This window comes from Vulpes lagopus, chromosome 10 (assembly GCF_018345385.1).
Source record: "Vulpes lagopus strain Blue_001 chromosome 10, ASM1834538v1, whole genome shotgun sequence".
NCBI lineage: Eukaryota > Metazoa > Chordata > Mammalia > Carnivora > Canidae > Vulpes > Vulpes lagopus.
The window spans coordinates 70,111,183-70,125,137 of record NC_054833.1 but is presented as its reverse complement, the minus strand read 5'-3'; the positions used below and the strand labels follow the sequence as shown (position 1 = coordinate 70,125,137).

The following is a 13,955-nucleotide window of genomic DNA, read 5'->3' as shown; positions in this document are numbered from 1 at the left end:
ACCAAATAAAACAAACAACAGACAAAAAGCCAAAAAAAAACAAAAAACAAAAACCAGGGAGTTATGGGTGATGAAAAATGCATTGACTGTCATTGTAGTTTGATGTGACAGCCTTGATTCATGCTAAGCAGACTAAATTTGAATCCAGTAACACCACCTCCTTAGCTGTGTGTGACTTAGGGCATATTTACTTGATTCTACTGAGCTTTAGTTCCTCTATCTGCAAAACAGCGATAAAGTACTATCCACTCTCATAGATTTTTTTGCAACAAATGAATGAAATAAAATGTTTAAATGCCATGCCCAACGCCATGACATAGTTTAAGAGCCCAATACATAGTAGATGGATTTCAACTACAGACTGCAGTGTTAATAAAAGCAGCACCTCAGATAACAGGAAATCTATTGTTATAACCTACTGGAGAGTTGACTGTCAGATTTAGAAATGAAAACATAGTTTTGTGATTTCCTTACTTTGTCTTTCTATCTGTGAAGACCTCCAATTGTGTCACAAGACTCAACTATCTGGGTTGTCAGTTTTTTTAACTTCTAGAATGAGAACACAATGTCCTTCTACCTTTGAGAAAGTAAAACCCAAAGCAGCCCAGACTATAGGAAAGAGCTTATTATTCTAACACTTTCTGGGTTTTAGCTGTTTGGGGACCTAACCAACACACATATGCCTCCAGTTATCTTCAAGTACAAGGGCTGCCCTATGACCCAGCAATTGCACTGTTGGGGATTCACCCCAAAGATTCAGATGCAATGAAACGCCGGGACACCTGCACCCCGATGTTTCTAGCAGCAATGTCCACAATAGCCAAACTGTGGAAGGAGCCTCAGTGTCCATTGAAAGATGAATGGATAAAGAAGATGTGGTTTATGTATACAATGGAATATTACTCAGCAATTAGAAACGACAAATACCCACCATTTGCTTCAACGTGGATGGAACTGGAGGGTATTATGCTGAGTGAAATAAGTCAATTGGAGAAGGACAAACAGTGTATGTTCTCATTCATTTGAGGAATATAAATAATAGTGAAAGGGAATATAAGGGAAGGGAAAAAAAAAAAAAGAAAAAAAAAAGGAAAAAAAAAAAAAAAAAAAGAAAAAAAAAAAAAAAAAAGGGAAGGGAGAAGAAATGTGTGGGAAACATCAGAAAGGGAGACAGAACATAAAGACTCCTAACTCTGGGAAACGAACTAGGGGTGGTGGAAGGGGAGGAAGAAGGGGGGTGGGGGTGAATGGGTGACGGGCACTGAGGGGGGCACTTGACAGGATGAGCACTGGGTGTTATTCTGTATGTTGATAAAATGAACACCAATAAAAAATAAAATTTATTATAAAAAAAAAAGTACAAGGGCTGCATATTAGGGAACACTTATCAAGCACTTTAAGATGTTTTGAGAAAAGCACTTTGTTTAGGTTCTTATACATTGACCATGAATCAATGTTTAAATTCTCAGTAATAGTATACAGCAACCCAAAATTTAAGAGTGGATAGTTATTTCTGGATGATGAGGTAAAAGTTGATTTTTATTTTCTTTTTATGTTTGTTTGTTTTTTGGTTTTGTTTTACATTTTCTTACCATCAGCATAATCTATTTACTGTGTTAAAGTTATTTTAATTTTTTTTTAAAAGGAGAAAATCACAGTGAGTTTGGTTTATGGCATTTTTACTGCAATTTTGCACAGCATTTAAAATTTCAAAGGATAAGTTAAAATTTTAAAAGAACAGTGCACTCACCTTGGCAAAAGGAGGAAATAGACTTCACTGTGGTTTTAACCACTCATCCACAACTTTGAGGAAAGAAAGATTGTCTAGCCAAAAGCCATTATTTTAATAACACAATATAAGCATTGTACTGAGCAGTAAAACATGTTAACATGTGCTAAAGCTCTACCATCTTTGGGTATTGGCTCTTGTCTTAACAAAAAGCAAGCAAATCAGTTATGGAACAGCAGGCAGTGCAACACACACTTCATAAGTCTTGTTTTAACATCACCCAGTGCTTCTCTGAGACCCCAAACCCTCCAGTAGGCAGCTGTCCATCCTGAAGACTTTCCTCCCCTGAGGAACCCACCTTCGGGGGTTTTGCGCTGTGCTTTCCTCAGAAACATAATCATAAACATAATTTGGGAGCTGGAGGTGGTTTCCTCACTCAGTGGTATGGAAGAGAAAAAAAGAATACTTCCTCAGAGGGACCTGACAAAGAAGGAAGGTAGCAGCCAAGTTCTACGCTTGGGAAAATGCATTGGATTTTTAAAGGAAATTGAATCCTACCCATTATTTTCTTTAAATGTCTGGCTTCAGAAAGATTAGACATTCTGGGAAGAACTCGGTCATCTCCACCCACCTTATTTTACAAAGGAGAAATGACACAGCCAGTGTTGAGACCAGTGAATAGCCAAGTCAGGGCTGGCCTTCTGTTGTACTGGTTACCTCTGCTTGTTGACCAGCAGCCTCCATGATATTAGTTACATGCTATTAACACACACACACACACACACACACACACACACACACACACACCCAACAAAAAATAACCCTGAGTATGCCATGTAAGCTCATCAGTAAGGCAGGAAGTGGAGATATAAACCTCTATGTCTGAAAACAAAAAGTAGTTCCCACTATTACCAGAGTGTTGTTCCCAAAGTGCTCCCTCAATTTAATCTTGTTCAAACTGATTTATCAGTACCTTAGCATACTGGCAAGTACCAAGAAAACCTACATGAATGAATGCTGATTAGGCAACCACTAATGGGTGGAATAGATAATACATGAGAAAATACTCTGTGAAAGATAAACTATTATGATGTCAGTTGGTGTTAAAAAGAAGGCCTTGCATGGACATCCATTCCACTGCCCTATGTGTTTCATGGTTATTCCAAATATATTCTTTCTATCTTTCTTTTGTTTTTAAGATTTTATTTATTTACTCATGAGACACACACACAGAGAGAGAGAGAGAGAGAGAGAGAGAGAGAGAGAGAAAGGCAGAGACAGGCAGAGGGAGAAGCAGGCTCCATACAGGGAGCTTGATGTGGGACTCGATCCTGGGTCTCCAAGATCACACTCTGGGCTGAAGGCGGCACTAAACCACCGAGCCACCCGGGCTGCTCCCAAATATATTCTTTCTACTGCATTTTGGCTTGCTAATCCAGAGGTGGATAAATAATGATAAGCCTACTAAATTATGCTTACTGTCTTGAGATTTAAAAACTCTTATTATATCTGTTAACATCTAGTAACTATGAACCTCTCAATGTGGGAGTAGTAAGTTCATAATTTTTCAAGAAATTAGCCCTCCAAAATATGAAAACTGTGGGTCATTTTCTAAAAAATATTTTTGTTTCAAAGTCATTTGTTTTTTTTTTTTTTAAGATTTTATTTATTTATTCATGACAGACCGACACACACAGAGGGAGAAGCAGGCTCCATGCAGGAGCCTGACATGGGACTCGATCCCGGGTCTCTAGAATCATGCCCTGGCCTGAAGGCAGTGCTAAACCACTGGGCCACCAGGGCTGCCCTACCAAAGTTGTTTGAACGCACATTGAAAGCTTTACAATTATATATATGCTTGCAACATTATGTAGTCACATTTTCCTTTTTTAACTTTTTATTATAAAACTATAACTCTCAATGATGAACATAGAATCTTAAACAAATTCTATTTCACACTTTAACATAAGATTAGCCAAAAATTCCAGTCAAACTTCTTGAATTGAAAAATGAAGAAATGCAGTGAAGTCAGTCCCCTCGGTATTTCTGAAACACATTAGACTTATTCCTACCTTCTACATCTTGATCGAACAATCCCTACTAGAATTCCCATCAGAATTCCACTTCACCTCACTCTTCGTAACTCCCCAAATCCTACGTGTCCTTTAGGCCCTCTAACAAATACTCCTGCTCTCAAATACCCCTGCCTCTCCGATGCTATCATTTATGACAGCAGTTCACCATCTTCTCTTTCCCACCTGAGATCCAGTATAGAACAAACAAAGACCTCAGCTCTTGAAGCCAAATGGACTTAGTTTGCTTCCTAGCCATGCTACATAGCAGCTGGGTGAACAATTTTGTCCCCAGTAAAATGGTAAATGGAGGTAATATTGCTTACTTCACAGGATGCTTATCAGCAAACTGAATGAGATATTGCACATGAAACCACCTGGCACTTAATAAGTGCTCAATAACATTTTCCTTCCTTCCATCCTCATTTAGCATCTGCATAAATTCCACCTTATTATATTCTACAATTATCCACATGTGAAATTATCCCTGCCACTTCGACATGTCCCTTCAAATCATGGGTTTCTCTCTAGTCCCCATAGCACCCGCCATAGACATTGAGCTCATCAAAGTAGTTATGCAATCAAATGACCTCAAGCTGGAGGTCCTTATTTTCTGAAAGGTAGCAAGCTCACTTCTTTCCCAAGCCAAATTCAATTTATTTTAATAATTAACCCCTTAAACTGATACAGAAGTGGCTTAGAAGTCTAGAGAAACAAGTTCTAAAACAAGCCTGGAAAAACAAATAATAAATGAAGGAGTCACATGAGTTCATGTTACCTTGCTGACTTTGAGGGATCCCTTTGGGTGCCTTCGCCACCTGGAGCTAGCACAGAAATAGACAACTGCTTTTATGTACTCTAGCCCCCAGAGGAGCTTCATAGACTCCTCACTCCTCGCTTCTGAGATGGCAAGTAGGACAGAGAATAGAAATAAAGCCAAAAAGGTGCCCTTCATTTTGCAAGGATTGAATAAGAATCTGATGTGGTGAACATTGCCAAATTAAGTTTTGAAGTTACTGTCACACTCTTGTCCAATTTATACTATCTTTCCCAACATTTTATTGGTCAGAGCCTCATTTTAACAATATTTACAAAGCACAAAGGTTACATCGTGAAGTTTTGATAATGTGCCTTTATGATTATTGCTAGTTATTCAGTCACTTCTGAACACCATCACTTACCATTAACTGCATCCATGAAACAATAAACAGAACGCTCTCTTAGAAACATCTAGAAAAATACAGGCTTTGGAAGTAGCCACGTATGACTCTCAATAAATCTTTCCACATTTGGCCAGCAAAAGTTTGTTGATTGTATCTGTAACTAGAGCACTTAATCCTCTTTATTTGGAGATTGACATAACTTTTCCTTCTCATCTAGTCTGCAACTCATTTTACTATCCGTGTGGCTTGGAACATGTAACTGTCTTCTCTGAGTCTAGTTTCCTCATTTGTGAGGAAATAATTTGCACTTATGTTGTTGTGAAGACAGAAGGAGTTAACATAAGTAAAACACATAGCATCATATAAGATGTTTAATAAACACTGAGTAAATTGACAATGTGATACTCAAGGGATGATAAATGTGATTTTTGGTTGCAAATAGCTACTATGGAAGGCTTTTATGTATAACTCTTGATCTCATAACTATCCATAAATTTGCACTGCCCTGATCTTTTTCTTTCCTTCCTTCATTCTTTCCTTTCCTTTCCTTTCTTTGTTCCTTTCCTCCTTCCACAAATAAGTTCTAAAAGGCAGAACCATTGAGTACTATTTCTGAAACTGTTTTCTCTAGGACATGAGTCTTTGAAGATGGTCTTTGAAAAAAAAAATCCTATGGTAATAGTCCCTTTCTTGGGGGATTAATAATGCATATTTTATTTAACGGCTCAGAGAAGACTTATAATTAGGAATCTTCTTTAATATGTTTAATTCAGGGCAGCCCAGGTGGCTAGGTGGTTTGGCGCCTGCCTTTGGCCCAGGGCATGGTCCTGGAGACCCAGGATCGAGTCCCACATCGAGTCCCACATCGAGTCCCATGTCGGGCTCCCTGCATGGAGCCTGCTTCTCCCTCTGCCTGTGTTTCTGCCTCTCTCTCTCTGTGTCTCTCATGAATGAATAAAATCTTAAAAAATATATGTTTAATTCAAAGTTTCCCAAACTTATTTGACCCAAGAAAATCTTTCACTATGAAATTGACTAATATCTGGCGAAGTCATGAATTTCTAAAGAAGACGTATTTTCAGTTTTCTTCTTTTCAGGCACATGGTAGGATTCTATTCTCCTGTTCTTTAAAGCTGGATGTGGTCATGTGACACATTTTAGCAAATAAAAGATGACTGGAAATAACATCTGTCACTTGTACCTGGCATTTAAAAATTGGTGCCTGATTCCCCGATTCTCCCTCTCTCTCACCTCGATGACCAATAGCATTCTTGATAGAATCTGGTCTCTGAGTCAGAACAATATAGGGGACGGCCACCTGCTCACCTGTAATGAATATATAATGTAAATGAGAAGTAAATTCTTAGCATTTAAAACCACTAAGATTTGGTGATTATTGGTTGTGGCAACATAATTGGACTTATCCAGACTAGTATGTTTATCTTAAAGTTATTTACATCTTATAGATGTAGACAATGTTTACAATGATCCAAGTTTTTAGATCAAAGTAAGATCAGTTATTTGAACTTAACAGCTGGAATCAATTGCCATGTGCTCAATATGATTGATAATATGAAGATCCACAATTAATAGGAATCAAAATTTCAAATTAACAACTGAACAATGGATGGAGTAAACGTGTATTTCATCTATAAATTGTTATCAAGGAACTGTGGCCACAAGAATATTTAATACATGGTGTTAGAGCAGGATGGCATGAGTTATAAGTACATCTGTCACACTCAGATTTGGGAAATCAGATCTCCATTTTACCATTAAATATCTATGTGTCCTTAGGAAATACTTGGTGTCTCTGAATCTCAGTTTCTTCATTCGTAAAATAGAGATGATGATACTGATTTCTTTAGGGTGGTCATCAGGATTAAATTATGCAGAGTACTATCAGAGTCTCTAGCACAAAGGAAGCTTTCAATAGATTGATCATTCATGGTAATAGTAAGGATTATAATTCTACCAAATATTACATTGTGTCACAGTGGCCTTGGTGTTAGAATGCTAGAGTTTTAATACTAGTCCTACAGTTTCCAGCTAGGAGAGCTTGAGAGAGCCATTTAAACTGTAATTTGATTTTCTAATTTGTAATCTGGAGAAATATCACAGGATCAAATGAAGCGATGTTAATTATAGCACAGATAAATTTTAAAATATACCACATAGGGTGGGGGGTGGGGGTGACTGGGTGACGGGCACTGAGGTGGGCACTTGACGGGATAAGCACTGGGTGATATTCTATATGTTGGCAAATTGAACACCAATAAAAAATAAATTTATTTAAAAAATAAAATAAAATATACCACATATAGTTATTTTATGATAAGGATGATTATAAGATCACTCCATAAATTTGTTATCAAACTTATTTTTTTAAGATTTTATTTATTTATTCATGAGAGACACACAGAGAGAGAGGCAGAGACACAGGCAGAGGGAGAAGCAGGTTCCATGCAGGGAGTCTGACGCGGGATTCGATCCCGGGTCTCCAGGATCAGGCCTTAGGCTGCAGGCAGCTCTAAACTCCTGAGCCACCCGGGCTGCCCAAACTTATATGTATTCATACTGATTGCTTCTAGAGGGTGTTTTCATCATAGGGCACCCCTATTCATCTAGCTATTTCTGGGAATCATTGACAACTCCTCGTTCTCCCTCTCTCTTCCCTGACTAAAACCTCCTTCTTGCACACACATCCATTAAACCACCAAGTCTACCTCTAACTTTCTCTGTGATCCACTTATTCATTCTTCTTTATCCTCTCTGCCATGATCTTCAACTCTCATTTAGAGACTGCAACAGTCTCTCAACTGGCTCTATCTCCTCCATCAAGACATTGTCCACACTGCTGCTGAAATGATCTTTCTAAACATACGCTTATATTTTTTATTGCCCACTTTGAAAACTCTTCAGTGGCTTTCCATTTTCCTCAAGAAAAAGTCCAAATTTCCTTATCATGGCCTACAAGACCTTTCATGATATGCCTGTGTCTACTTGTACAGACCCTCAAACTCTCAGTGGTCTAGCTCTATGAAACTCACCATTTGTGGAAACTTTGTGTTCTCTCTCTCTCTCTCTCTCAGCAGGCTTTTGCCCCTGCTGTTTTCTTCACCTGAAACCTCTTTTCCTACCCTCTTTAAAACTAGTTAACTTCTACTCCATAAATACCTGTAGAATGGGTATTGAAATATCACTTATTTAGACAACTTTCTGCATAACTTTATGAATAAAACTTTCTTAGTTCACACTTCAGTAATTTTTTTAAACTGTTCTATCAGTAAGAATTTAAGTGAACAGCTAAAAATGTTTTTAATAATATTAAAAAATAATATTTTATATTTAGAGTTTAATTTTGTATGGACAAGGAAGCTACTTTCTTTTTATGTTCTTGTCATTATTTTGGGTTTTTTTAGAAATTTAAAAGTTTTTAATAAATAAATTGAAAAAGCTCAATAAGTAATTGAAATATACAATAATTTAAAAATTCAATAAAAGTATTATCAGTGATTTATGATGTGTAAGATCCCTAAAAATATCCTGGATACTTTTTTCTTCCTAGTTGAATAGCACCAAATCTTTTAATAGTTATTCAAAGAAATACAGACATGGTGAAAGCACATTTTTCATGAGTTGTTCTAGATGCTACACAAATGTGTCATCAACTTAGAAAAAGCAGTGCTTATTTTGATAAGATTCATAACCATGTTTTATATGTTCCAAATTAACGGACATGTTCTGCTTTCTATGTAACCCAGGGATTAGTTTCATGTAAACTGTTAGCCTTTTAGTTTTATCACCCACTGAGTATGCCAACCCAAGCAAATGAAGGTTAATAGCCTAGCAAATGTTCTATGGACTTGAGGGTAGACTTGAACATTGCAGTAAATCCTGAACAAAACAGACCCAAAGCCCAAATGGAACAAATGACATCATTAGCATAGTCTGTATCTCCTGAAGGAGGAATGGGGCCTTGCAAGGACCTCGCCAGCTGCAAAGGGCAAAGAAGTTCTTGGACCAAGAAGTGGGAAGGTGGTCTGGAATAATCAGAATGAGAACTACCATTTCTGAGTACCTACTTTGTGCAGGCATCGTTCTAAGTGTTTTGTGTTGGAGGTAAACTGTACCAGTCAGTGGGAACACAATCTCAAAAGTAACAGCAATATTTGCCTAAAGAAAGTCATCATAAATGTGTTTTCAACCTTTGTCTTGAGGGAGAAAATTGATTTTATATTGTTATAGAGCAAAGAAAACTATAACCTATGTTCAGCTGATTTTCAAGTCTGATTTTATGTTTTGCTTGATTTTGTGTTCTGTGTTTTTCACAGTTAACATACCCTCTGTGATGTTAAGATATTTTGTTAGGACATCATTTACACATCACTCATTGCATGGACAATGGTTTCTCCGAGGCTGACTGTGCTCCCTCCCAGGCCTTACTGCTTCCTGAACAATGCTATTAGAAGCAGGTCATAGGTCCCCTCTACTCTATAGATTCATTAGGCCTCTCTCTTTTCGTCATTCCCCACCCCTTCCAGCCCCACAGAAACTTCACTTTTCACTTCCTGTTTAAGATACTTGGAATAGGGGCAGATCCTGAAGAAGGGAGCTCAGAAAAGGCTCTCTTGAGAAGATGAGATATGAACTCAGATCTCAAGGAAGAGCGAAGAGTTAACATGTTGAAGAGGAGTGAGGGATGGGAAGGAAAGTGTTCATTTGGGGATGAAACCTTAATTATAGAAGAATATATATTCTTGTGCTTTGGTTATGAAACTTCATTAACTATACAGTCATTAACCATTCACTACACAATAGTGGAAAATGTTTAAGGACTGCTCAAAGCCTTGGACTTGAGTTTATGCCTGACCAGTTATCAGATATATGGTCTTTGGTAAGTTATATTACCTATTTAAGCCTTAATTATATTATCTGGAAAATAGAGATTATAATAATAACTACCTCTCTTATCTGTCCCATAGGATTGCTCTAAGGGTATAACAAGATAATGGACGTGAAAGTGCTCTACAAACTGTAAAGTACTTTAACATACGTTATTACTAGTGTTATTGATAACTAAATCTATTCACAGTACAATTCAATATTTTCTTTTAGGGAGACTTTTATTGAAACAAAATGGCAAATACTGAGTGTTCTGCTTCTCATTTGTAATTGTATGTAACTACATAGAGGTGAACCAAAGGAACACACTATGATACAAATTGTATCATGAATACAATCTTCCTTCCCTACAACAGTTGCAAGAGCATCTAACAACTTACAACTTACAGAAGCTCTATGTGAAAGGTGGGTGGTAGAGAATGACCAAATAAAGTAATGAATATGTAGGAGTCTAAAAATAGGAGTCTAAAGTCAGACAAGTCATCAAGTCATCATTTAGGCTCCTAATTAGTACATTAGCAGTGCGTGTGTGCGCGTGCACACGCACATGTGTTGTTGGTTTTTTTTTTTAAGATTTTATTTATTTATTCATGAGAGACAGAGAGAGAGAGAGAGAGAGAGAGAGAGAGACAGGCAGAGGGAGAAGCAGTTTCCATGCATGGAGCCCGATGCAGGACTCAATCCCGGATCTCCAGGATCATATCCTGGGCCGAAGGCCGGTGCTAAACCACTGAGCCACCCAGGGATCCCCCACATGGGTGTTTAAGGATAAAATGAGACAGCTAATTGCTAAGCAGAACTCTCATTCAATTCTTAAAATTCTATGGTAAACTCCACAACATATGTAATTGGGAAAATGCATATTAAAACAACGAGATACAACTACACATCTATTAGAATAGCCACAATTTAGAATACTGACAATACCAGAGAGGCAAGGATATGGAAAAGTAGCAGCTCTCATATATTACTGGAAGGAACAAAAAATTGTGGACAGCCACTTTGAAAAATAATTTGGGTTTTGGGTAGTGAGGGGTTTGTCTTGTTTTGTTTGTTTTTGCAAAATTGGACATGCTATATGATCAATAATCATTTTTCTTGATATTAACCCAAAGGAGTTAAAAACTTATGTCCATACAAAATCCTGCACACAAATGTTTTTAGCAACTTTATTCATAATTGTCAAAATTTGGAAGCAACCAAGATGTCCTTCAGTAGGTGAATGATAAACTGTGGTATGTGCAGACAATGGAATATCATTCAGCACTAAAAAGGAATGAACCATAAAGCCATGAATAGACATGGAAGAACCTTAAATTCACCTTATTAAGTGAAAGAAGGCAATCTGAAAAGGTTATATACACTGATTCCAATTATAGAATATTCTGAAAAAGATAAAATCACTGAGACAGTAAAAGATCTGTGGTTGCCGGATTGGAGGCAAGGTAAATAACAGACAGAGCACAGAGGATTTTTAGGGCAGTGAAAATGCTCTATATAATACTATAGTTTGGGTATATGTTATTATACATTTGTCCAAACCCATAGATTATACAACACTAAGGGTGAACCATTATGTATACTCTGGGTATTTAAGGAGGTGTCAGTTAGGCTCATTGATTGTAACAAATGTACCACTTTGGTGAATGTTGTTAATAATGGGAGAGGCTATGTGTTGGTGGGGGCAAGGAGCATATGGGAAATCTCTCGTAACCTCTTTTGGTTTTGTTATGAGACTAAAATAACCAAAAACGAATACTAAATTTTTAAAGAAAATTTATTAGAAATAGAGCTTACTACTAGTGAGAAGCCAAAACCAATCTAGAAAGCCAGCAAAATAATTGCTTCTATAATTCCTTCTATAATTTAAAGATCTTAAAATCAAAATTGATGATAATCCTAAACTATCAGAGTCTGTAAAATCAGGAGTGAGAAGGGTAAAATGAAAGAGGTTCAGTGCCTCAGGATCAGTTGCCCAGTCTAAGAATAATAAAATAGTTTTATTTTTCATTTAGACTTGATGAGCAGGGATGGTACAATACATGAACAATTTTGAATGGTCAAAAGTACAGGATAAAAAGAAACATTGTTTCAATTGAATCAAGTTTTTATTTTGTTATACAGCATGTTATAGAAAGTCCAACCTTTAGGAAAGATGAAAAGATGAACAACGATGATTTATATCAGCAGAAAATTTATAATTCTTATTACTTGGCCTAAGCTCTGGGTCTACCTAAGAAATCACCTTGCTTTTGTTTAAAGGATGGCTCCAAAGAAATGGAGATTGTGAAGAAGTGGACACATAAAAGGCAGATTCTACTGTTGCATACATTCCATTCTTAGTTTCATACAGACTTTTTTTTTTTTTCAGAGAACTTTGTGAGTTTCGAATGTCTCATCCTCTCCTCTCCACTTAGAAGGCTTTGCAAAACAGGGCACACTGTCCTATGGCCTCGGTTAACAAAACACAGGACTTGTTCTAAAGAACAGCATGGAATAGGCTGTTAGCAATCTGTTTGGGGGAGTTGCTGCCTCCCACTCCTCCTATTTCCACAAGCTAGCTCTAGAACCCTTCATAAGATAAGATCCAGATGCCAACTACAAATTGAGGACTTTCTATTTTCTCTCTGGGCCCCCTTAAGCCTGGGCTTAAAACCCATAGCAGATTTTGGGCATGCAGAAGAGGATGCCCTGATGTGTCCCAGACTAACTCTTCTCACTGAATTGGGCGTGTGATGCATAGTGGCTAAACAATGCAATTTTGACATTTGCTGTCATGTCTTTTGCTTGTCAAATAGTCTAACAAAGTTTCATAGCTTCAGCTCTCAAATCTAAGAGGAAAAAAATCTGATTTAGAGAAGGGTGTGAGAATCCAATATTCTCATAATACTAACACAAGTGGAATTCATAAATTCTGAAAAATAGATCTTGGGAAGCCGAAGATTTAAGAGTCTATGGAACTTTATCTTGTAAAGATTTTTGGTTTAAGTAATTCTAATGGTGTCCAAGTGTGGTTTCTAATGGAATAATAATTTTCTAACCTATTTGGACATTTTATAAGTACACACATGTAGTTGTATGTACTTGGAATATGACTAAAAATAATAAAAAAAATCCAACAAGACTCTTACAAATAGCCTAGATCACAAACTAATCACATATTTCTGAAATTAAAGTGTATTTATGTTAAATTGAAATGGAAGCTATACACCAAATATCATTTTTTAACATCAAAATCTGAACTTACTGCATACAATTGGATTATTGGACATTAAACACTGTTTATTTTTTCTTTAAATAGCAATAAGAAAAAATAGTAATGATGAATTATCCTTGATGGTTTGACTTGGGTCCAAGCAAAGTATCTATTATATCTCCCTGAAAAAAAAAAAAAAGTCAAACAATTACAATGCAGTAAAGTATAAATTAAGAGGTAAAGGAGTTTTTAAAATGTCATTTAAAATTTATAACTTAGTGATACATATAAAGGGCATTCAATAAGATTGTAATAAGGAAACAAACCAAAGTAAGTTTAAATAGTAACAGTTACTTCCTAGTATAAACCTTTTTCCTATGAAAGACTCCGTTAATGGAGTTTCATAAACAATTTTATAACTATTCAGTTAAGAGATAATTTTGAAAGCTCCTGTTTAGCCTCCTGTTTGGTTGTAAGTACCATAAAATCTGATTAATAGGTTTTTTTGAATCTCCCAGAAAAATAACCCTTAAACTTTAAAATATAATGACCAAAAGCATTATTCCTATTCCTATAGGAATAGGAAACATATTCATATTCCTATTCCTATAGGAATAGGAAACATATTCCTATTCGGAAACTGTATTTATTATTCCTATTAGGAAACTGTATTTATTATTAATGTATGTAATATATTTGTTACAAGGAAATTTTGCTTACCAGCATTGAAATCATTAACACATATACAATACATATATATACTCACACATACATTGTCAAAAATGTTTCAGACTCTCAGCTTAGCCTTCTGCTTTCAGGGCATACTGCTCAAAATAAAAGATGTCTCTAATGTATATATATTCTACATCTTCTTTGTCCATTCATCATTG

General features: G+C 36.4%; 2 protein-coding genes across 2 annotated transcripts in view; both read right to left on the bottom strand.

The window, feature by feature from the left end:
* Nucleotides 1-1,931: 1,931 nt before the first annotated feature.
* Nucleotides 1,932-4,756, bottom strand: INSL5 (insulin like 5). The gene is given in 3 exon segments (XM_041773019.1): nt 1,932-2,095; nt 2,098-2,113; nt 4,580-4,756. Coding segments are annotated over 3 exon segments (357 nt in total).
* A 7,202-nt stretch (nt 4,757-11,958) lies between these two features.
* Nucleotides 11,959-13,955, bottom strand: part of DNAI4 (dynein axonemal intermediate chain 4) — a 100,115-nt gene continuing 98,118 nt past the window's right edge. The window contains 1 exon segment of the mRNA XM_041770198.1: nt 11,959-13,247. Within this exon segment, the coding sequence (XP_041626132.1) occupies nt 13,197-13,247 (51 nt within the window). The 3' untranslated portion in view covers nt 11,959-13,196.